Source organism: Ischnura elegans, chromosome 1 (genome assembly GCF_921293095.1).
Source record: "Ischnura elegans chromosome 1, ioIscEleg1.1, whole genome shotgun sequence".
NCBI lineage: Eukaryota > Metazoa > Arthropoda > Insecta > Odonata > Coenagrionidae > Ischnura > Ischnura elegans.
Genome location: NC_060246.1, coordinates 26,196,224 through 26,221,777, shown reverse-complemented (window position 1 = coordinate 26,221,777; position 25,554 = coordinate 26,196,224). Strand labels below are relative to the sequence as shown.

The 25,554-nt window shown below is 41.4% G+C and overlaps 1 protein-coding gene across 7 annotated transcripts in view; it reads left to right on the top strand.

Moving 5' to 3' along the window:
- The window catches only part of LOC124157648 (cAMP-specific 3',5'-cyclic phosphodiesterase-like), a 970,120-nt gene that overhangs the window by 915,532 nt on the left and 29,034 nt on the right, over positions 1 to 25,554 (top strand). For all 7 annotated transcript variants that reach the window (XM_046532584.1, XM_046532613.1, XM_046532575.1 and 4 more), the window contains one exon: positions 3,745 to 3,838. In XM_046532584.1, the coding sequence (XP_046388540.1) occupies positions 3,745 to 3,838 (94 nt within the window). The remainder of the gene's footprint in view (positions 1 to 3,744; positions 3,839 to 25,554) is intronic.

The window sequence follows — 25,554 nt, the reverse complement described above, 5'->3', positions numbered from 1 at the left end:
ACAGATACCTGAGGGTGCGCGTATACATTAGTGTGAGCACCTCGTTGGCGGGATAAAGGTATATCCTCGAAGATATTTTGGCCCAACCTTTGATTTCCATCCTCCACTTACGTTTCCACGAGTTAAAAGTCAGATCACTTTCGCTCGACCGGTCTTTGTAAATGAATTAACTCTTATATACGTAATGTTCATTACTATTCTCTTGTAATTTTAAGATTATCTAGTTCAGAGTCTCGTCAACATTCTTCTTTATCTCATGTTTGAAAATTTAAGCAGTTTCAACATGAAAATTTCAATTTAAAACTCACGCAATTTCTCAGATGTTAAACTTTTGTATTCAAGATTCCGAATAATGTAGAAATGGAGCTCCTTTACACACCTTGAAATTTCAATATGATAGCGTCTAAATTCTTCGTTAAAACTATCGCGGGTGCTGGTCATGGTAGTTAAAAAAAAAAACCTTTTGGGCTATGTCGCCGCTTCAACGGCGACCACATTGACGCGGCGATATAGCCCAAAAGTTATTTAACTACCATGATAGCGTCCGGTTTAAACAGAAGATACGTCGCGGTAAGAAACAAAATAGGACCGCTCAGGCGGGAGCGATGCGTCGTTAGGCGATGGATTTATTTACGCCCGAGGGGCGTGGCACCTTTGGATCGCTAGTGGCGCCACCGCGGCCCGAGGCACTTCCGAGACAATGCCGCGAGGGGCGTAGCACAGCATCGGGCTCAGCAGTTGGGAACGAAGGAGGGTGAGGCACAAAGATGGTCACCGAGGTGGAACCAAATTGTTCGCAGGCTTGAGAGGATACGCTTTGAGCCGCTCGCATAATTCTCTAACACCTCGTCACTCAGTGACGCAACGAGGGTGAGGAATTCAGAGATTAAGCCAAATTTGATAACATATATTATTACCGTAGACTGTTCACATCTACATGTACATAATACCCTGCGAGTAACCTCTAGGGTGTTTGGCAGGGGGTGATCAATCACCAGCATGCAATTGGATTCCCAAATTTCTGGTTAGAGGATTCTGTTATTACGAATTAAGATCTTTAACACTGATTTGTTTTAATGTGATTTTTAAAATCATGTTTCATAATAAGTGATAAACGCAGCATAGAAACTCTATCGATTAACCTTTGGTAAACTCCCCATTCCCTCGTCTAACTACGTTACTGTTCCTAAGTAAGGTACTCTCGTACTTCTCGTGGAGACAGCAGAGGTGAGAGGTCTCTGCAAGTCTTAGGGAAGACCCTCCTAAACCATGGGGGAAACGAACATATCAAAAGAATGTGCTAGATCGAATATATTGCGAATCGAATTCACTAATTAAGCGGAATAAATATTGATGGGAAGACTATGATCGTAGAGGAATGACTTTAGATATCTAAAGATAGATCAAAACAACAAACCAGCTGATAGAAAATGTGTAGAGAACTAGTAAGACGGCGGTACACCAATATGGGCCGTGGCAACGAAGAACAGGCCCCTGCCCTAATATAGGGGATTGAAGACGAAGACTCCGTTGCTCATCGCGAGAATTGGGATAAATAACACCATAAAAAACTCCTGAATCATTTTCTCCTCGGAGTGAGAGTTGTAATACCTCTCCGAAATGCCATTAAGAATCAAAAATATCCCCATTGGCTTCCTTGATTTCCTCTTGCTGAGTGCGTTGATTGCATTTAATTTTCTCCGCAAATATACGCGCTCGTAAAAGAGGATTTCTAAATTCCGGGCCTAAAATAACACGTCGGAGTCGTCTGGCGGCCCACGATGAAGGAGCCGCTATTTCCGTACGAACTTTTTCCACCGCCTCTCCTCCAATACGGTGGAATTTCGTTTTGCGTCACCCGATGGGGGCCTCGCGACCAAGTGTCGCATCCAACGCGGAGAATCCGGGCGTGGGACAGAGGCCTGAGAGCCGATGCAAAACTCGAACTCACTCCATTCTAGCTCCTTGGCCGTCTGAGTTCGATTTTGGAGGCACCCGGAGGTGGCCGACCGCGGCTGTTCACCGAGCATTCGTATTTTTACCAGGCGTTCGGTTCTCTACCCTAAAGCAAACCCTTCGGTGAGAAGGTTGGGGGCGGCAGCAGGTTTTAGGGTTTGCGAAGGAGTTCCTCGTGGACCAAATGCGATCCTGCCTATGGACTGCTTCCTGGCGGTCGCACGGATGGCCGCCTCATTTCGCTGGCATTATTTCACTTAGGCATACGGAGATACTTGTAAACATTTGCGGAATACAGTAGGGAACATTCGGGATATCTCATCTCTTAAACACTCACAGAGGCGGCCTCAGAGTTTGGGCTTTGCGTTCTCTTTCAGGGACATGCGTCATACAGGTATTCTCATATTTGAGATTAAAAACAACATTAAACAGTTACTATACGAAATATTCTCTTTATTTTGATATGAAATCAAATGGTTAAGGATCCATAATTAGCACAATAAGACGAACGTAATGATAACCGTATTAAAAATCTTGTCTAGTTTTTAAGCGTCTGGGGAGCGTCACGTGCCCCCGTGCCCCCCCTCCCCCCCCCGCAATAAATCCGCCTATGATGGTGTGTGTTCTTTAGCGGTAGCAAACAACCAATTTTCCGTCATTTTCGATGACGGTGGCCGACGAGCGTGTATAATAGGCATGGATAATTGAGAAGGAGACGCTGCATTTAAATTTAGAGAGGGGTTGGGTCGTGCTAAAATTGGTCACGCAGTGCTCCTCAAGCACCCAAATGATTTATTGAGGAATCCAATGATTAAAACCAATACCCTGGCGGCCACCATCACAACTATTCACTATGAGGTCCGCAGCGAATAGCATTGAATGGGTAATATCTGAAATGAAAACATCGGCTAGTATCAAGGTAACTCGATGATTTAACAAATCAGAATACAGATTTCAAGCGTGTTATTAGGGTAATCATTGTAAACCGATGATTGCTCATGAAAATATATGTGAGCGATCAAGTGATGATAGTGATGGTCGTCCACGAGTGAAAATGAGCTATTATTTTTGGCACACTGAGGTGAGGACGTGCGTCTCCTTCCACTTTTGGGAACCAACGCACACTTTTCAATCGGCCCGTTGCAATTCCCACTTTCCCCTCTGCGTCACCCTTTCATCAATTCGTCCTCGGGTGTCAGTTCAAAAAACTCATTCAGATCCCATTGCAGATCCGGTGGCAGTTTTGGATGAGCAATATAATGTGTCGAAACACCAGCAGTTCGTATAATGAGCTGTATTGCGAGAGGAAATGGATAATCACCTCTTGGGAACAACATTTTTTTCACATTCGCAAGAGTTTATCCCGCCTCCTTTTCCAGATTCCGTTTATTTCGTGTCACTGAGTTATAGATTATTTCAATGAAATCGGGGTTCGTGATGAACTTCGAAGATTTTGAGCTCAGAGTTAGTGGTTGAGAAGAGAGTTTAAATTGTGTCTCAAATTATCAATGCTCATTGCCGATATTACTCTATATTGAGATTTCAAGTGTATATCGCTGCGACATACATTATACTGGTATACGAAAAATGTCTGATACTTTTGGGAATTTAATTGAACTATCGATAAAAATATTCCAACTTTTTTTTAAGTTTAAATTTAACCAATGAAGTGCAAGCATCTATTCGCAGATATTTATGGTGAAGTAAACTTGCAAACCACTTTTTATTGAATTATTGCCATCATTTCTCATTTCATTTTGTCTAAATCATTTTTCCTTTTCTTTACAGTTCAAACGGATGCTTAACAAAGAGCTGAGCCATTTCTCCGAGTCCAGCAAGTCAGGAAATCAGATATCCGAGTATATTTGCTCCACCTTCCTCGGTAAGTACCCATGCCTATCATTTTTATTGAATAAAATCTTAAAATAAATGCGTATAATCGGTAATTATAATGAAGAAAAAATAACCAAGTGAACTAGCAGCAGTGTAATTTTATCGAATATTGCGTAGGTTGCAAGATTGGGCAAATTATGGACAGATGTTTGTATTGATCAGTATTTCTCTCCTCGTCAGCATTTCATATTTCTCAAAAATGACAAATGCGTTTGAAATCATTTTTTTTTTATTTTATTCTATGTAATATCTTCGGTATATCTCGATAATCCAAACAGGCAAGCAACACGAAAAGAAACTTCAGCATTACTTTGTTTATAAAAGATTAAGTAAGATAAATCCACATGTTTCTTGTTTATTCATCGCTCTCCATGTTCGTTTCCCAACGAATATATTTCTACACCGGTTGTCTGAGAGATTAATCCAGATGCCAGACCCAAGGATTATTATAGAAGTCTCGTTATAGAAATACTCGCTCTTCACTCCGGAGAAGCGAGACAGGATTAAATTTAAAGCACGCGAGAGATAAAGCAGGCACGCATGTTGCCATGCAACACGAGTGTTTTTTTCTTCATTGAGTTCGTTTTTTTCTCTTTAGATTGAGCTCCGATAGTTACAGTCTCTCGCAGAGGTCGAAATGGTCACCGCCGCCGCGATTGCTCGCGCATTAGCCATGTTTTTCGACCCCCATGCCAACCGTGCACTCAAGACAACTCTTTCTATGATCCCTTGCCATTTGTTGGTCCCTCTATTGGTATTTATATTCCTCACCGGCGGCGTCTATACAGAATGTTTCTGGAGGAATCTGCAATACTTCAGGAGATGATAGGGAATACAATTTTTATCATTTTTTGTCCTATAAACATGGGGTCACAACTCCTTAGTTACTGATCTGAGGCAACGCAAATATTTTTTTGGGTGCACTTTCCCGTTATCATGAAAACGTTCTTTCTATGGTATCCAGCCCCTTTCGACATTATATTTTATGCTCAGGATTTTAAAAGAATTTTAAATAATTTAGGTTGGACGAAAATGATCGATTGTAATTGTTACTACGCATGCTATCGTAATTGCTGTAATAATTAATCTTTAAGCTTAATTAAACGAGAGTTTTGAGCGATTATAAAAAAGCGATTACGCAATCTCTCCCACTTTGAAATTAATTGTTTCACACACTTTTAATACCACATTTTAGTCCAGTCTTAATTATTTAACGCTCTTAAAAACTCCAGAGTATTAATTGAAATGTCGAAAAGGTTGGATACGCAAGAAAAACCGTTTTCATGGTAACTGCAAAGCGCATTCAAAAAAATGTTTGCGTTGCCATGGCTCAGTAACTAAGGAGTTGTGACCCCATGTTTATAGGACAAAAAATGCTTAAAATTGTATTACCTATCTCCTCCTGAAGTATTCCAGATTACTCCTAAAACACCCTGTATAGTCTAGCACGGACCTTCGGTGAGATAGGCGCCTCGAGTAGATATCATATTTCCCCGTGGCCCAGCGTGACCTGGGGAGCCATTCTATCCTGACCCTCACTCCATGTGCCCTCCAGAACTAGCAGATAAGTGGGGGTAGGTTTTCTCAGGACAAGGAGAAGGGAGCGTTGGGATAAAGGAGAGGAGTGTCTTGGGAAAGGGGACGAGGGAATGTTCTCGAGTGTAACCCGAGCGCATTATCACGGACTGATTCGATTGGAGGCGAGTTGGGAAAAGAGGACGAAATCCCAGTCGAACCGATCGTTTTAGTCTAATCAGACTTGATTTATGACCGCGATAGAAACCAGAATTTTTCATCTGGGAGATACAGCGTGCGAATTAAATCGCGCCTGCACGCTGATACGTCTGTACCCTATAACTCATCAGCTTTATCTTAAGTTTGAGTCAAATCTCTTTCTTTGTCATGGATAATTGGATTGATAAGAAAGACGATTCGGTAAACAAACAATGATAATCCTCTGTAACACTTTTACGCAACTTTTTAAAGAACGAGAAAGATTTTACATCCCATTCATGCGAATGAGAGTCATAGTATCTTCCATTTAAAACTTTTAATTTAATTTTGGGCAGTTTGTTATACAGTTTATGTACACACGCTGGAGCAATAGAGCGTTTACATTATGTATCAATTTGTTTACGTGAATCTCGAAAAAATTGTGAAGAGAAATTTAAATATGCATGCATGAAACATGCATATTTACAGATCTTAATCAATAACTCGGGAGTCATTCTGTCGAAAATCGCTCTACACTCTCTTTGGAGGTGCGAAATGATATCGTCAATTTTCGTAGAACTATAAGAATTCGTTCGTAAATAAGTGGCAAATGATTTCATAGTTTTGTAGAGTGTAGTTTGATAGATTTTTTTGTAGTTGAAAGAAAATAAATTCCACAAGGCCGTACTATTTGCTGGGTAAAAATGTGGGGGGGAGGGGGGTTTGGGAATTAGGAAGGATGGCCAAAGATTTTTTGTCTTTTTCTTTGGTCGTTCTTCCTAATTCCCAACCCTCCCCGCTCACCTTTTTGCCCATCAAAGAGTACGGCCCTGGGGACTTTATTTTCTTTCGACTGTTAAACGGTCGTGGATCGTTCAATTACCTATACCAGATGTTATGTACATATTAGGATGATAGCAGGTGAGAGATGAGACCAGTGCGCTTGAGCGTGGGTGGAAATACGGGTAGCTTCGTACGGTTGGGCAGTAAAAATATTGAACCATTAACAGCAGGAGGAGGAGGAGGAGGAATGAGGGTGGGCGAATCTGAGGAAGAGCGGAGACGGGAGAGGCGTGTCGTGTGCGAATGTGAGGCATCGAAGTGAGTGAAAGAGAGCGCGACACTTTGACGTGCATTCGAGGATATTGTCGGGCGATGACAGACTGATTATGCGAGGAGGAGGAGGGGGGGCGAGATGCGGTTTTTTGTAGACAAAGGGCCCGCAAGGCTGAGCTCGGCCAGTTTTGAAGTTGCGAAATTGGGTCGGGGGAGTGTATGGAGTGGGCGGTATTGTAGAAAGTAGAAGAGAGTTGAAGCCATGGGAAGCAGTTGAATAATTAGGCCGAAACTCGACGGGGATTGTGGGAGGGGTTCGTGTGTATTGCCCCAGCTCAGTGGAATATGGCGGGCCAAGTTGATTTCCAGCGGTGGTGATGATGGCAAAAGTTTTTCATTATAGCAAAGGCGGTTCGCGCTGAAATCTGTGATAAAATTATAAAATTTACTCGCCTGCCCCTATTTATTTATAATTTCACCTATTATATGTTTTCCGTGGATTATTATTAAATAATTGACTTCTGAATCAGATGTGGTGACACTCCCCACCACTGTATGCTGAAATTTTGATAAAATAAATCGATTATCGTTGCTCTATTTTCATTTGAAGTAATACTTTTAACTATTCTTTTTCATTTCAATACCTTTGGAGTTGAAGATTCTAATTCTCTAACTAAAAAGTTTCCTTCATGATTGTCTTGAGTGTTGTGTGGATCTTGGTTAGCTTGCTATACCTGTCGCCAGTCTCTTTACTTCTTCTAAATACTAGATTTGCCCACATTTCCCTTGTATCTTGATCCTTAATTAATCTCAAGAGCACTTCATTCGATTCCTTTGTGCACCGTATTTTTTTTAGAAAATCTTATAAAACTTAGTAAGTATTCAGGGTGGATCGTAGGGTGAACATTTCCTATGAGATCAGGAATCGAAACCGTGCATGGTTTAATCCTTGGTCCAAGTTAACGCATTCAAATTGCAATACTTATATATTTATTATCTTCAACGAGGCTGGTTGTAAATAATTGTTAATCTCTCTAGGTTTTCCATATTGAAAGATATTGTCAGCCGACGTTATCAACTCCTATTGTAGCGTTTGGCATTTGAATACTGTTATTTACTGTTGTCAGGGAATTGTTGATAAAAAGGGAAATGGGGATTGTTGAGAAGACAAGCAAGGGAGAAAATTGCTTGCGTGAATGAGATGGTAAAAAAACTGAAATTGTAATAAAATAAAGAGGAAAAAACAATGGAGTTTTTTGGAGAAAATAGTAATCGTCTGACGTTACACTGGCCTTTCTGGGATGGCTCACCCCGTACTTCTTATTTCTACCGATATTATTGTGTACACAATGGAAGAATTGTAACCCTGATTGCATCGGTTGGGTATGGTGACAAGTAAAAAAAAATCCGCAGAGTTTCATCGAATGAAATGGCAGCAAAAACTGGAGCGCAAACTGAAACGACGACTGCGTGTGTGGCAAGTTACCTCACTTCTCTTCAACCTTCGAGTCTTGTCATCGGAAGGCACTTCGACGCCTCCACTGGGAATCACTTTCTCTCCCCCTCATTAGCAGGTTCACTTCTCGCCCTCGCCAGCGCTTTTGAGCGTCATCCATCCAACCTATTCTCCCGTCTTGTTAGCGGTAAAAAAATGATTTCGTAATGGTTCAATGACCCATGTGTTGCAAGTTTATTTCTCTTAGTGAAGCTAAAGTTTCTACAGGCAATCTGTTTATTTACAATGGAGCTTATTTTCATTAAGAAAGCCAACATAATACTTTAATTTATAATTCACTCCATGGATCCATGCCATGTTTCAAATATCACCAATAATGCATAGTATATCTCAAACTTTCTGGTTATAATCCGTATTATAACTATTAAAATATTTTATTCATACGCTAGGTGCAAAAAATATGCTGGTTTTCTATCTGTCAATAATTACTCATTTATGGCCAGATGAAATATCATGACCCGTGAATGTGACACTAGGTGGAGGGAAATGATGTGATTAGTTATTTTTCCCTGAAAAACTCCCTCCTTTGAACGCACCGATTAATTTGAATAGCATAATTCCATTCTTTCGTGATAACTTGGATTTTATTCAGATAATCTTGATCCGAGAGGGCTGGATCTCATGGCCAGCACAGTCACGAACGTTCGATTTTTGGCAATTTATCATTATTCCTCCTAAATATCAGCGTTTTATTGGTTTCTGTGGCGTTATGTAATATTTTAATGTAATTTCTTTGCCAGTCGCTGGTCGTAAAAATATCGAAAGCAATTTTTTTTGCTTTCGATGGTGAGGGAAGGGAAAATTTCATTGCTTAGAAAGGCTTCGTAAAAATAATATCTGGTCTTTATTTTTTCATGTGCGCTTCGTATACACCATTATTGTCATTTGCTAAGATGATGATGCCTGCTAACACTCACGATCAGTCTGGTCTTAAAACGATCTTTACTCATTTTACACTCAAGATTGATTGTGACTTCTTGCATTGTCCGCGTTTTCATTTTAGTACTGATCACGTTTAAGACAGGTTTATTGATTGAAGGTATGATAAGCCCTAAGACAAGAAACAAATTGCGTCTTATTTGAAAAAATAATGTGTTTAAGACATCTTATTGAAAGAAAACCCTACCATATTAGCTCAGATTAAGTTATTGAATTTCTATTACATGCTTGAATCCGAAATAAAGCTATAAATAAATACTAAGTTTGATTTTGCGAATATCACCGATCTGGTGAAGGCATTATTCGTGTACGTCTTCCAACTGTGTCTCTGAATACGTATTATTCCAGATATATCCATTCCAGCCCGGTGACGGTCTTGAGCAATGACTGTAAATGCGAGCCTACTTAAGGGATTTAATGAAGGTGCTTCGGTTTCATATTAGATGAAACGCAGTTGATTTGGTCAGGTGGCATCTCACGAAGCAAAGCCGTGTGTGATTGTGAATGCTAAAACCTTTTAAGAAAAGCGCCCCAGGACCCCGCCAATTCAAAGAGCTCCCTCGTGACTGTGATTCTTGCGCGGCGTGCCCTTTGGTTAACGTTCTCCGCCGCCGCGCCGCCGAGTCAGAAAGTCTCTTAAATGGTTATATGCTGCCCACACACTTGCTTTTTCAACTCGTTGCTGCCCGAAGCGAGAGAGTGGAGAAAATTAAAAACCACAGCCCGGCGTCTCACGCGCTCGCTCGCGTCGGTAATTTCGACGAATCGGCCCAAGGCGGCTGTTCACTGGCTTTTACCCTCTCCTTCATGCCGGGAGACGGCCGGAAAAGTACGGTCGAAACGTATCGGAGCTTATCGAAATAAACACTTGCCATTTTCCACAATTGTAAAATTTATTGTGGAAAATTGCTAGAGTTTATTTTAATTATTATGAAAATTATTGCGGAAAATTGTAAGGGTTTATTTCAGTACGGGAAAATTCTCCTCCATCGAGCTTGGATCTTCGGATTTTTTATTATTTATATATGACAAGTGACCGCCAATTTCAAACTTATAAATCTGTCACTAGAACCAATAGCAATATGAGAAAGAAACTTTTTAGTTTCCACTATTTTCACGGTTGCATTTCGCAAAAACTTCTCAAAAATATCATAATAGGTTAATGGGTGGAAATTTACTGCATGCTTATTTTTTTATCTATACTTTTCACTTCCTGCCCTTAGTAATAATAAATATCATTGTACCATAATAAAATGGCAAAGTAATAGTTTGAGTAGTTAATTTGTTGGAGTTTGGCGACGTTTTTAGCCTAAATGGTTTTTTTAAGTATTAAAAGCGAGGTAGTAAAGATCACTTTCCGAAAACTATAAGCAAGGGCAAAGTAAAATTTATAATTTTGGGATGTATATCCTACAAATGAAAATTAATTTCAAGTCTAAACGTTACTGGTACCTCAGGTACCCTCTTTGGCATCTTGCATCATCAATCCCCATTCCCTGCTCAGAATATGCGATCGGAAACTCGTTCGGAGGGAACCGCGTGGGAACGAGACTTGATGGGTGGACGGGCTGGCGTTGGCGTTGATCGGCATTGGTCTCACGCGGGCGGCCGTGTGTCTGTCCGTGACCACTGGGCGGATGCCTCCGGGGGCGGTCACCGCTCACACGAGGAAGGAAGAGCCGATTGAAATGCTGGTCTCGCGGAGAAGGATGCCCTTTCCGAACGGGGCTCGCTGACCCCTTTGGCATTCGCGCTTTCATCTCGCCTCCTTCCCACGCCCTCAGCGGGGCTTGCCAATCTTCCCTCCTTCCTTCTTCCATCTCTCAGCTGACTCCAGGGCCATCAGCTGGCAAACCAGTCTCCTCCTGAATTCCAATTTTTTTTGTAGAGTACAGATTCGGATTCCGGCAGCGGTGAGGTGATTTCAGTGGCTTTCAGACTTATATTGGTATTTGAAAGATGAGAACGCACTTCGACGTCGGCACGGCAACGTAATCTGGTGATCATCTGCGAAACTGGAAACGTATCTTATCTGAAAATTAAATTTTGGGGGGAAAATACTGCTGATGATAGAATGAAAATCGTCAAATCCTCATAAAAATCTAGCCTGGAAACATCGATTAGAGAACTTCTAGAATCGCGATTTTCTCTACGGTGATGCTTCCATTGGACTCTTAATATGTAAGTACAACGAACAATAAACGATATATCAAACTACTTCCGGCATTTTGAGATATATGAGAACTTAAGATTTCTCTCTTCTGCAAAAAAAACACTAGCTGTAATCCCCTAGTATCCATGATATTTTTTCGGGAAATTTAAAAACCTTTTTACCTGCCTTCTGCTTTCTAACCGACTTTCGACCGACAGTATCTTTTATGGCGACGACCAGTTTATGACAGGTTATATCTACCTGCCCAGGTAGCTACGAGAAAATCATTCAACTCTCAATCCTTAATTTCAGTTCTCACCTTCTTCCCTCCCACCTCTCTCACGTCCACTTCCATTCCTGACCAAAATAGCCCACTCTCTCTCCCTCATTCTCCACTCAATCCTGTCCACCCACGTGCTTCTTCGCGCCGAAAATTACCCGTTGTCCAAACGAGTGATCCTCGCCCATGTACGTAACTCTCTCTCTACGAGTATATATTTTTGGCATTAATTACACGTTGCTTGGTTCTCTTCGTGGTTTCTCTCAGTTTCCCGATCAAGTCTTGGGATATTTATGAGAATCAATAAAATCTTGGAGAAAAAATAACAGGTAATGAAGTCCAGCAAGTAATATGAAATTGTCGACACTTCAAAAAACATGTCTTTTAAATATGATATCAGAGAATAATTACACCTAGCTAAATAACTTTCTCCGCAAAAAAAGTCTTATAATTACGATGAGCATCTTGTATCCATGATATTTCATCAAGAAAATTTAAAAAATACCGCCTTTTGCCTGCTTTCCTCAATCTTACTTTATTTCTTGTGTAATGGCATGTGTGAATTATGCATTTTTTAGCCATATGCAAAGACTTGTTGGTTTGCCTACAAGCTTTATCTTTGGATGTGAATATTTACATATTTCGTGGAGCAGCTAACTTTGTTCTCATCGCACTCTTGCCTGGGCACGACAGCCTGAAATGGTCTTCGCTCCGAGATATTAATATATCATCCTTGCGAAACAAAGATCATCATTCAAATGAACTTTCCATATTGGAGTTGATTCACGCGAGTTAAGCACTTAATCCCCCCTTCAAGTCTTCACGTTTGCTCTCCCATCTGTCTTATTTATTCGCGCATACCTAATGTAAAATACGCGTGCGGTAATTTATGTCTTCGCGATTCTTTCCTCTCTCTCTCTCGACGCCCGCGAAACGAAAACTTTTTCCTCGCGTTCGTCACCTCCAAGGAGGAGTCACGCCCGCCTGCCCGGGGCAGAAGGTGGGCGTCGCCCCGACCTCTCTTCTTCTTCTTCCCCATTCGGGTCCAAAGCCGGCCGGTGCGGCGCGGGGAGTGACCTAATACGAGAGCCGTATAAGTCCAGCGCCGCTCGTGAACCGTTCACCTCGCGTTGAGTGACTCAACGCTGCAGTGCTTGACAAGGGGCCAATCTCGCACGCCCCGCTGATTACCACTCTCTTCATTGTTTTTTTTATTATTCGCACTATCCCCCATCTCAAAACAACCGCCTTTTTCTCTCTCTCCATCTGCCCAACTCTTTGCTCCTCGGGCTAATCTTATAAACTCCTATATAAGGGGAAAAGTGCGTAGGTCGGAGGCTGGAGGAGGTCGCTTGCTTCAACTCCCTTCTGCGGGGGAGTGGCGATTCAATCTTTCTCCTGCGAGCCTGATATAGGGAAAGGATAAGTGGAAGATGATGGAGGATGATGGTTTTTGTTATGGAGCGAGCGGGATTGAAACTGGCGCCCCCTATATAAAGCGGGATAATGGAAGATGAGATGGGAGAGAGACGCAAAAAGCTAAGGCTCCGATTCGGAGACTCCCACGGGGATATATGCGTCATACACTCAACACCAGGGGGTTCCCCTTTCTCGACTTGAGGTCTCGTCCGGGGTCCTTCGAAGCGTTCATTCAGCTTAATTTCACCTTATTTTTCGTAATATGTTCTCTTTATTCGAAAAAATATACAAAATATATGTTGCTTTTCCATTACTCATTATCGAACCTTATTCAACCTTAATCTCATCTCTTCTAGGATATATTGTAAATAAAATTCCACCTCTCAATTTTCTGGAAGCGGTCGAAAGGCAATGCCCCGCATATTGACACTAGTCCCAAAAACCTTGACTTCATACTCTTCAGCCAATAAAATATATCTTCGCTGTGAACAGTGATAACATGTTTTAACGTGGCAGGCGATTATTTTTAGGAACGTGGGATGTTAATCATAATACAATACTAAAATCTCTAAAGACGTTTTTATTTACGATCCAGGTTTCCGCATGTTGATTGCCATTATCAAGAGATGAAGTCTTTGGAAATTAAAAAAAGTTCTTGATGAATGGCGATAAAGATTTTAAAAATGCGACTACCGATCACCTCCTATCCTCTTTTTCGCAATCCCTTTCTCAAAAAATTAATTGCCCAATCCATATTACACATCCGTGAAGTTCCATGCCAGCGATGTATCACCATTTTTCTTGAAATTTTTTTCCCGACAGCTTTCAACTACACGAAGTCTCTGTCGCGTCACCGTCCTTCTCCAACAAACTCGGCGTCCTTCGTTGAATTCCATCGGGTTTGCTTCCGATCACATATGTATATTTCACATTTCCTGCATTGGAATAAACATTTTATCCTACCTTTTCGAGTGACCTTTTGGTTTTTAGCCGAGTTTCTTGGCGATCATTTCATTTCATTTTCAGAATTTTTGGGGAATATTCAAAGCACCAGGATGATCAGTTATCATTTGATTGCGTATGCTGCGGTCGCTTAAGGATGGGGTTCATAAATTACCTGTGATAAAATATATTGTATTAGAATTTGTGAATTTCGTGTGTCCTGAGAATCTTTCAGATGCAAGCAGTAGTGTCTTTCTCTGGCAAGAAACTATGTTGAATTCATCCGTAAGAGAGTCAACTCATTCGAATAATTTTCTTACGTGTTTTTCTTCTCCAATTTTATCTTCCCATGCTTACAACACTCCTAATTAAATCAGTCTTATGAATGTTATCTTAATGACTTGGGGATTTCAAAGATAATATAAAGATGCGTATTTTTTCATTTCGACGGAGCTAAATTAAAGTTAATTTCTTCTCGCCTCAGTAAACATGTTAAAGCTTGAAATTTGTTTTTAAATCATAATTCCCGTGAAAAGTTTTAGCACCACATTACATGACGTATTTCTCTGTTTACACCGGTCATGCAATAAGGAAGTTTTCTCTATAGTCCGGTGAATCCCAGAGTTTATGTCTCTTGCTAATTGAGTTCTGTCCTTCGCATTTATTTCATCGCTTTGTTTTTTTTACTGAAGCGGGATGCTACCGGTTGGCGTCTCCGAGGAAATATTGATTAGAGTGCGCAACGGTTTCTACCTATGACACCAAAATTTAAATTACAAAAATCTAGATCTAACGGGTCTGATTGGCTAACTGTGACGATGTTGTTTGTTATCATGCTGCTTATTTCGATTGTTAATTATATACTCATTTAAAATTATATCCACATGCTGTCCTCGGCTTTTATTTATCAAGCAGTCGTCATTCGCGCTCTTGTGTGTATTTTCTCTGAGATTGGTGTTGAAAGCTAGATGAATTTTTATTATTTCGCGGAATTGAGTATTGCCAACGTATCAGAATGCGGCCTGTCTCCATGCGAGGCGTGAAAATTTGCCATTCGTCAAAAAGCGGAGGTGCACGAAGGGAGTTTCCCAGAGAACCTCGAAGAGGATGTATCAGATTGCAGAATCGCCAATTCGGCAGCGTGATGGTGACCGCATGCGTTACTTATTTGTCGATCTTGTAACGAATCCTTGTGTTTACTTCGCGTCGAACTCATCAAGTTTTCCAGCTCGCATATCCGGTGACGAAAGCCCTCTTTCTCCGTACGCGGAACGCTGTCCTAAGCGCAACTTGGTCGCTCTTCTTGAATGAGGTGTTGTTGTCGACAGACCTCCCGCGTAAAAATTTTTATCCCTCGAATCTTTGCCGTCGGCACGCTCATATCTTTACTGCGAGTTTTTGGACTCAGGCATAAGGTCGCCCATTTTTCGGCTCTTGATAGCCGTGCCATAAAATGATTCAAGCCGGATCAGTCCGGTTTCAGATGTTCACGAGCTCACCCGGAGGGCAGTCCTCTTGAACCCGTGATGCATCATTAAAAGTTTTTTTTCCTCCTCATCTCCCTCAGTACTACTCAAAGGTTTTATCGCTCTTATTTTTTTAGAGCTCAATTTAACGGAGAACTCATTCTAAAAACATCTGTTTCCTCCATAGCCAGGCATAGGCCACGGCTCTTTTCTCTACATCAATGGTCATTAAATGTGTTTTCGCGCATTGCATAGGATTTTTCCCATATTTTGGCCACCTTAAACCAACCCTTAATATGTAATAGTATATACCTAATGTATTGTCGTTTCTGATTCACGAAGAGTTAGTACGTTTTTTCCGTTAATTTGCTCCTTTATTTTTTCCTATCAATCATTTTTTCTCCTTTTTTGCTTGAGTAAATCAACTCCAAAGTCTGCACATCTGAAGAAAGGTTCTTCATACTGGGCTTACGAATCAGTCTCGAAATTAAGCCATATGCAAGGAAATGATAACTATCTCAGGAATCATTATCGCTATCTACTCTTTCACCGAAATAAATGTTTTTGGAACGTATGAGACGTAGTACGTTGGAGAAATAGCCGTAAAAAAATTATGCTCGTCATAATTGGTCCGACGGAGGATTTGGGTCATCAACCTACCAGTTGTTTGCCAATCACGGTCAATTGTCAACAGCCGGATAATCGCCCATTCCATTCTCACCAGTTCGAACTTTGAGCTATTTCGAGTCCTCTCCATTCACTATCTTTTATGGGATATTTTGACTGCGTCCCTCCAATCTCACCGGGCTAATTTTAACCCACCATACCTCTCGATATAGCACTTCCTTCGCACATTCCTCCTAATCCATCCCAGTTAGTCTTGTGTGTTTTCTTTCTTCATAGAGCTCCCTGTTAGCAACCACTCTATTGAATCTATCGCTCCCTATTACCTCTTTGGTTCTCCTTTTTAGTTCGTCACTTTAGCTTCTTCCCATCAGGGTCGATATTACTCTTCCTGCGTGGCTAAATAGCAAACTTGGAGGCAAACTGAGTAAATATGCTCCCAGGGCACGCTGAGGTATGAAACAGCTCTTGTTATCATCTTGGGAAGTCATTTGATGGTTCCTGAATCCTCCTTCACTTACGCTATACGCAATATTTTTATAGCAATTATTGAATAAGATTACTTTTACTGAATGATTATATGAAGATGTGTTTTTTTAAAGAACTCCTAATTCTTGGCATATATTTATGCTTTGCCAAATACATGTAGAACGCTGAAACTTTCGAAAATGTTGTCATAGTTTTACTAAAAAAATGTAGAAAAGGTTTGTTTTAAATTATAAAAAATAAGCATTGCTGTTTGCTTTTCTGGAGAAGTATGCCTAATTTCGAAACTGTCTAGCGCCCAAATTTCTCTCTTTCATCGTCTTTTGTAGGCGCGTAGCGCATTCTTTCGTTTTGAACTAGATTTATTCAATGACAGGGAAACCATGTTGTTTTAGTTCTTACTACATCTGCCTCCTTCCTATCCCTTCGAATGCCTGGTGTTGATCAACCCCAGAATTCGATGTCTAGCGGTTCATTTCTCTCGTGATAATTCAATGTGCATTCTCTTTTTCTGCACTCATCTTTTCAATCCTTTGTATTGCGTCTCACAGTGGTGTAGTTTGTTACATTTTCCTCCGCACTACCACCATCGGAAGCTCTAGATATGGCTTCCCCTAACACTTCGACGCCGACACTCGCGTGAGTTAGTGAGAGAGCCCCTATTCTCCTCGTCGCATTTGAAGCGTTTCTCGTAAATTCATTCAGCGCGGGGATTTGAAAAGTAAAAGCCTTTGCTACTCACCCAATATCTTCCGCGGGGGCCCCTCGAAGGCACTGCCCCCCCCCCCCCCACCCTATACTTCCCCTTCTTCCATTCCCGCCCTTCCCTCCGTTCCCAACTGTCGCGGCGCAGAATGTCAACGCGCCCGCGGGAGGGCGACAAATGACGATCGCCGTGTTCTCAAGGTGCCGCCCGCGCGCGGCTTCGACCTCTATCCTCTTAAGACGCACCTCTGCAGTCTGCTCCTGCAGGCTATGCATTCCCCATCCCAAGGAGACTGCAAAGAGGAGGCCCAGTTCCATCCCATTGAAGGCTCATTTCTGTTGCCACTTCGGTCGCTTTTTAATCGGTTTTCAAAAATGTCCGCGGCGCGGTGATGAGTTCAATGCGATCCACTTTTTTCCTATATTTTGCAGTACAATGTTTTTAATTTAGAGGAATAACATTGAACTTTTACGCATTTGTTAGATCATATCATTATGTATATTAATTTCGGTTAAAACTGCTAATTATAGCTTATTTACCAATGAAACTCGGATCAGTTTGTCCGCCAGCGACGCGAGTGACAACTTTTATAAACCTATTTAAATGCGCGGTGGTTGACAACACATTTTGTGGCCGACTTGAGGATCCTCTTCTATAATGTTCGTGCCCCAGCTAATGAGCCTCGTTTCTATGTCGTTTGTGATACATCTGTCTACTTGATGCATCTGATCTCATGCTACACATTGATGTGAAAGATATCAAACTTCCATACGCGGGCGAAATGAAGTAATCAGTTTAGGTTTAGATTTAATACGCAGAAAGTGAAAAAATTGTCGGAAATCGGTAGCTAGAAACCCAAAAAGCCGACGGGGCCCCACCACCAAAATAAGTCTAAGAAACTAGAGGTGGTTCTGGCCTCTCTACCATGAATTTTAGAAATCTGTGCACGCATGAGCGGTGAGGTCCACCCTCTTCAGTCCAAACCAACAACTGGGTTTAATCACTTAGTGATTGACGGAAATCGACTCCAATTTCATGCTCCAAGCGTACTGAAAATGGCAGTTTGCGAATCGTATGCTATTTTGCGGTTGGCTGCGTCCACATAACGCCCCTTGCATTTCTTAATGACCACCAATTTCATCTTTCGTTTCATCCTATTCCGACCATCTTTCTCTTGTACTCTTTTCCCTTCCCACTTCTCGTCTCTCCGCACAGCTGGTTGAAACTCCTTCTTTCCCCTAACTAAAATCCGCACCGCATCACGACGAGGTCCCGTGACTCCACCGCTGGCATATATTGCATGCAGGTGCCCGCGAGAGGAATTGTCCGCTCGGCTGCCGCCCTCTCAACAATTAACGCTGAAGAAGAGCCTCTCCTCTGACGCACATATGGGCTGCGAATTGCATCACGTGTCCTTTCTGCCAAAATCCATACCCTCCCCTCCCCAAACAAGGACAGTCGGCATTACTTATTTGGCTATCCACCCAGATCCAACCTCACCTCAGTGATTCCGCTATAAGGTAATGCAGTGGACACGATCAAAGTTTCGACACAAAAGAACACCGTCGTGGGTGCTTTTTGCCGGTTATTTATACTGTTATGAATTTTTAATGACAGTAGAGTCACAAATTCACTGATTTCTCTACCATACTTCTCATCCCTTACAGTAACTGGAAATAAATATTTTTACACGCAGTTGTTTTAATCCAGATTGAATTATTTCCGTTTCACCAGGTTTTGAACAGTAAATGTTGTTCTCTTTTTGCGTAATTTTTTAATTATCATGTTTCTAATAAATTTTCTATTACATTCATTACAATGGCACCACCCAACGCAATTTTTTTCGTGGATATCAGAGATGAAAATGGTGTCCTGTAAATCTTTGACATTCCGGATGCTTTCACATATTGAACTGTTGCGTATAGTTACAACTCTTTCTGAGATACTTACCGTAAATATTATACTTCACAAAAAAATGAACTACAACAGCAGCAAACTCTCTAAAGCGCTAATAGATCGTAATTGTATATGGCTGATTTCCAGCCGAGAGAAATCTACAGGCTCTTGATTTTCTCCCTCCTTACGCTTAAATTGTAACCTGAGATCCCAACAATACTCACCTGTTGCCATGCCACGGATGTCTTCATTTTAAAGCTCTCAATAGCAGAGAATGGAATTGAGAAGAGAGGTATTGCCTTTATTTTTTATACATAGGTTAGAGTTTGTCCCTGTGAGCTTAGTGCACCGCTGTTCTTGGCCTTGAAGAAACATGGCGAGGGCGACCGCTTTAATCACCATTGACTAGGTTCGTGCCTGCGCAGTAATCGTGTGTGTTTTACCGAGACAATCGGAGAGGTCAGATTAATTTCCGCTGAGCATACATGTGGCTCGAGGCATAGACATGCTCGTTTGAAATGATAAATTGCTTGAGTCATTTTTCTCCTGTCTTGAAAATGAATTTATTTCTAGAAGGTTCAATTTCTTACCTATGCTCATAATGGTTTCATTACTTAAAAACCATTGCTCGGAACAGAGATGTGTATAGATTCATTACATGTAGAAGCACATTCATCCGTTTTTTTACCGATGACATTTCATAGTCCGTTTTCGAAAGATGTTGCAGCCATGGTATTTAGCATTTTGTAATGCGAATGAAAACTTTTAGAAAATAAAAATGGAACTGAACCAGCAAATTTTAGCTGCGTAGGTCAATATTGAAAACTTTATCCTCGAAGATCCTCGATCCTTGTTTCTTATAAACCCTCGAAGAGGATTCTAAAGGATGAGCCGATGAACTTCAAGAATAAATTTTGCCGAATTTTTTCGGATGCGCTATTGGACATTTTGTTTCTTTTCGGCAAAAATATCGAAGTGAAGACTATGTTTCTCCTAATTTTCGCGTGTCTTGCACCGCTGCTCAATGTTTGCCCAGTTGGCCATTCTCATCATGTGTCTCATCGGCATTCCACCGAAGTGCCAGACAGAGGAATGTGGACGAACGTGTGCCTGATCAAACATTCCTGGGATGAATGATTCAATTGGCGTATTGTATGTTAAGGATTTATCTATCGATTCGATCGATGGATTTTTCTTCCTCATAGGAAAATCCACTAGAATTGGTAGAAAATTAATTGCGTTTCGCTTGGTTTCGCTGTTAGTAGGGCCCGCTCGCCTTGTGACGGTGCGGGACTCCTCGTCCCTTCCCTTCCTTCCCTATCCCCTCCCAGGAGGCATCGTCGGGCTCCCATCGCGGCGGCGCCTCCTTCCTTTCTCCTTCCTGTCCTCCCCCTTCTGGGTGCAGAGGTAAAAAGCTCGCGCTTATAGACCCTGCCCCAGGAATGTAATCCGCGAGCCCGCCCTAAGGGTTTCGTTCACACTGTATGTTAAGGATTGTCTTTCCACAGATGTAACTCTCGATTCTTAGGAGGCCTGCGGGCCAGTCCGCCTGAAATAGGGTAGTTTCCTTCATCAAAGAAAACGAAAGGCATTGATTGCGATTCGTTACCCACCATTAGTGTATTCATAATACACAAATTATTTGGTTTTTGAAATACCGGTTCAGACGAATGGCATGGGTCAAATTTTATCCTCATTTGAAAAAGGCCAGATTGGCGCCCATGTGATTCCACTCCGCATGACGTCACAGGGACCTAGTTTCTACACGAGAGGATAGGAGTTATACATCGTCTGAGGTTACCAATGCATGCATGAGGCACAGAGCTCAGGGAAACATGTCTTAATAATCACCTATTAAAACTGGCTAAGTTCGGTAAGTTTTCTTCGTTTGATAAGGTATTAATAAACCTTTTTTAAGCCAAGCGCTACCAGACAGCAAGGTACTAGGCTAGCCGCTAGCAGCCTGCGTCGTATCAGCGCTAAGCCTAAGCGTCGCGTTTTCGCGCGCTTGAAAATTTTCACTTTTCATTTAATCGCGAAAAATAGATGTTGTCATTTAAAAATCTAAAAGCGTGAAATACGTACTCCAGGAGTAATAATCTTTCGATTAAAGCAATAAAAAAATAATAGGAAACCACCCTATTAAATAAAATTTCTACTGACGACCCCTATTGCCACCCTTCCCCTTGCCAGCCGCAGCACTTTCTCAGCCCCTTGCCCATAATCATTCACGATGATGATTATGTAAAACAGTTATAACAAAAAACTGGTATTTTAGGATTTTCTTTCCCTATTTAAGTATTACCTAACTATTTTTTTCTTAATTAACTCGTACATCGATGGCTAAGTTCTAACAACACGTATCTCAAAATTTGGTCGGTTTGAACAAGTATCTAAAACAAAGTGCAATGATATTAAAAAATAAAATTCAAGAAAAAAAACAACACTTTGTTGGCAAGTGTATGCTTCTTTTTAAGTTTTATGAATTTTCGGTTTTTAATTTTAGCGCACAATTTAAAAAAAATATTTTTTTAGAAAAAAAAATATTTTTTTGCTCTCCTGAAATGTTGCTATTTTTGAGATACATTTTGTTATAACTTGGCCATCGATATGCTCATACGTGCAGTTCAAAATCTCATTTTATGGAACATTTTTATTTATCCTGAGGAAAAACTATGATCATGAGCCACAGCTCTAAATTAAACTTCGAAGCAGTAATTACCGAACCAATGTAGCATCCTCCCACGTGGTCGGACGATCGGTTGCAGTAGCTCCGACTCCAGCCTCCCCCCCTCCCCCCCCCCACACCTCACCACCCCCAGCATGGGTCCTCTGTCAACAAACGCGCTCCGACAACGCGCCGAAGCATCCCTTTGTCTGGTGCTCGGGAGACTTCCCCCTAAGTGTACGTACGGGCGCGTGAGCCGCATCGGAGAGGAGGCGACTCGACGTGCCGCGGCTGGCTCGAGAGTGAATAGCGACGTTCGTCTGGCCCACAAGGAAGAGTCCACCCTCGGATGTGAGAGAGGCCCAGGAGGACAGTCTGAGTCACTCGCGAATTCCTCCATCTCTTTCGGGGATAAATACATATGAATGATGGGAAACAAAAGACGAATGAAATTCTTGCTCTCGTCTTCACATCGATTCCCAGACGGAAGAAAATTCCTCCCTCTTGGAATGATACCCTCATCACGTCTCATTTTCCCTTTCCTTCAATAAGGGTATTCCTTCATCGGATGTTTCTCCACATCTGTATAGGTTGCGTTTACCATTGTTTCCCTTTCTGATCACATTCCTTGAAAACTTTCCCATGGCCCCTTTCGCATTCCATTTCGTCCGTCGATCTTCCTGCTTTCATCCGCGATGTATTCTATCCGGGGTCCTTAGAATGTATTAGTAGTGAGAAACAGTGAAAAAGAGGGTGAAATTCTTTCACGCGTTGAAACGCACCCGTCGTTTTGTCGATAACTTTTCCACATCGAAGAACAGACCTCCTATTATTTAATCAGCATAAATCCGTGAATGAAAAGGAATCTGACGCTGGGCTAAACTGTTCGTTTCCATCCAGTTTTTAAAATATTTTTTCTTGACGAATAGTCAGGACAATATTTATATTACTTATTTCCCATATAAAATAAAGACAAATATAATAAATATATACAATAAAATTAATTTAAAGAGTAAATATGTAATTTCTAAATATCTTTCCTCTCCCGTTTTTCCCCTGCTTGAACGAACGATTGAGTATGATGCTATTCCAATATTTTATTGCGACATCTGATAAATTAATCTTCGTCCTAGAGGTTTTGCCGTATTCAGAGCTGTCAATTAGAAATTCCAGTTCCTAGTCCTCTGAATAGCAAATGCGATTCAAATTCGTGGTTCGTACATGTTCCACGTTGTTTTTTTTACCATTACTCAAAAAATCAAGGCAAGACAGCAGGGGTGGGGGAGAGAGCGGAGGCGTCTCCCTGGGGGGTCTATGACGCGGCTTCGTCGGCTTTGGATGATCTGCGTCGTGACCGCCATCTGTGGTAACCACAACGCACTTGCTGGAGGTAGAGTAGTAAATTTGCTACACTTCATAATACCTCATGGTGAGCACACCCACTGTCCCCAATACGCCGCACGACTGCTGTGCAAACATGAACAGAGAGTGAGTGAAGGGAAAGGGCCTTTTTGGAGTCAAACAAATTAATTGCGTATTGTTTGATGTAACCATTTTGACACAAGATTTTCCTTGATACCTGGAAATATGCGGGTCACAATATCTCCATAGTATTAGCACTCAAATAAAAAGTAGGTAATCAAATTGTGGATCTAGAATGATTTTTTCGAGTCGTTACAAGGGTGGGAATGATTTTAACAATGCCTGCTTATATGTCTTTCACCGACCCCTGCCTGGTTTAATTTTCTTTTACGAGCTGAACATTTTCCATTTCTTTTTTTGACTGACAGGGACCATACGCATATTTTTAGATCATATATTAAGACATTAGTTATCGTAGATTACTAGTACTATTTATTCTACCGGTAGCATTAGTAAAGCAATTATGGAACCTAAATCTGCAATTGGCTTACGATGAATTACTCTTTGTAATTGTAAATTATGATAAAAAATTTTCGTTCAAATATAATTTTTATTTTTGCAAGGGCTCTTGGATTCTTTATGTATTTTTCCACGAGCCCATTGCGAGGGCAGGGCGAGTGACGATGATCGACCCTTACACCGCAGAAGGTCGAACTCGGGTTCTCGGTTGAACGCAGTGAGCGTGGGGAACATCAATAACCGTAGAGGGCGCCGCCGGTTGATATGCATCTGCTCAGTTCATGGCTGTCGGCAGGGCGTTCTCATGCCCTGTCGCTCCGCGCCGAACCGAGCCTCACCTGAGAGATGAAAAGGAGTGACACCCGTCATTCGCCGCATTAATGCAGGATGTCGCATTGGGAACTTGCGGCACAGAAGGCCATGAGCCATCCCCTATGGTTTTATTTTTCTTAAATATGCATAATTTTTTACTTAATTCAGAGTAAGGTATATTAAAAAATTATAAAGAGCAACAACAGGTGAGGGTGAATGTGTCTAATATTTTTCATTCCATTCGTTGACGATTTATCTTTCATCTAAGGGTTTGTTTTTATGGCCCAAGCGATGGCTTTCATAAGCTAGTGTATGTAACCAATTGCTAAGGTTTTTCTTCTCCTTGTCCAATGATGTATACTCAAGACGAATGATTATGCTTCGTGGAATTTTCGCAAACTTTGTGCATTGCGGGTGACTCCGTAAAGTTTTAACCGTGGCTGATTCCGGTGTACTTAAAGTTTTCTTCTCATCTCAGCCGTGAAACTTCCGCGATGATTTTTCTTTAATACGCATAATTTGTTATTTAATTCAAAATGAAGTTTATCAAAGAATCCTAGCAAAAATTGTAAATAGCAACATCTGCCCGTGTCATTGTGATGCACTTACATTCATGTAGTTTAGCTTGTGTTGGGGATAATACTCGGCCTTAGTCAATCACACGTGATGTACCTCGAAGGGTATCATTTAGATGAGCATTAATTTCTTTCGCCACTAATGAATGTATAGGTAAAATATCCTCTAGCATATTGCTCGATTAATAGTTAAAGAAGGTTCTAAAAGATACTTCTCTTTAAGACTTCTTCTCAATCGAGACTTTCTTCTTCGGACTTCTATAGTTTGATCTTCAGAAGAGTCTTTAACATAATCATATGAGTTAAATTAGTGTGCTAATGAATTTTTTACCGTCCACAGATGTCGTGCGCAGGATGTTTTAATTTGTTCTTTTTCAGATTTTGATATCGTTTCATGATACAGTTTCATTTCACTCAAACTGAGTTAATCGCGATATTTTTGAAGAATTTCCTGTGCAATCTAAAATTTATGAACAACCTTACAGTTATCCCTAGATTTCATAGCTTCTTGGGGCAGTTTGTAAGTAGGCGCACAGAGCGAGTTGTTTCACAACATCCGCCCACCCCTCAAGGAAATTGCATGGCACTATGCGCATAGTAATGCGGTTTTCCCTAGGGTTGAAATGGAAAAATTACCTCCAATGAGTTCTTGTAATAATTCATAAGTGACAGGAAACGCAAAGCCATCCTAGTGAACGCCATCCATATTAAAACCGAGACTAACTTTGTGATTCCAGCATTTGACATGAACCGGTTTCGGTCGATAGGTGAGGGTGAATACATTCTCTGCGTCGAATGTATTCCATTCCCTACGTTGACGCTTTATCTTTTATGCAAGGTTTTTGTTTTTATGTGACTGGTGGTCGGAGCCATGGCGGGCATAACCTAGTGGCTGTGTGTAACCAAGTGCAAAAGTTTTTCTTCTACTCTCAGCTGGCTGTGCAGAAAACCTAATAGCATTTTTTCGCTATGCAAAAGCGACACGGCCCGCCTCCTTAGGACAAGGGCAAGGTTCCTAGACACTGGTTGCTTCACTGTGAATCTGACTTCAGCTTAATGGTGTTGCCAAAACAT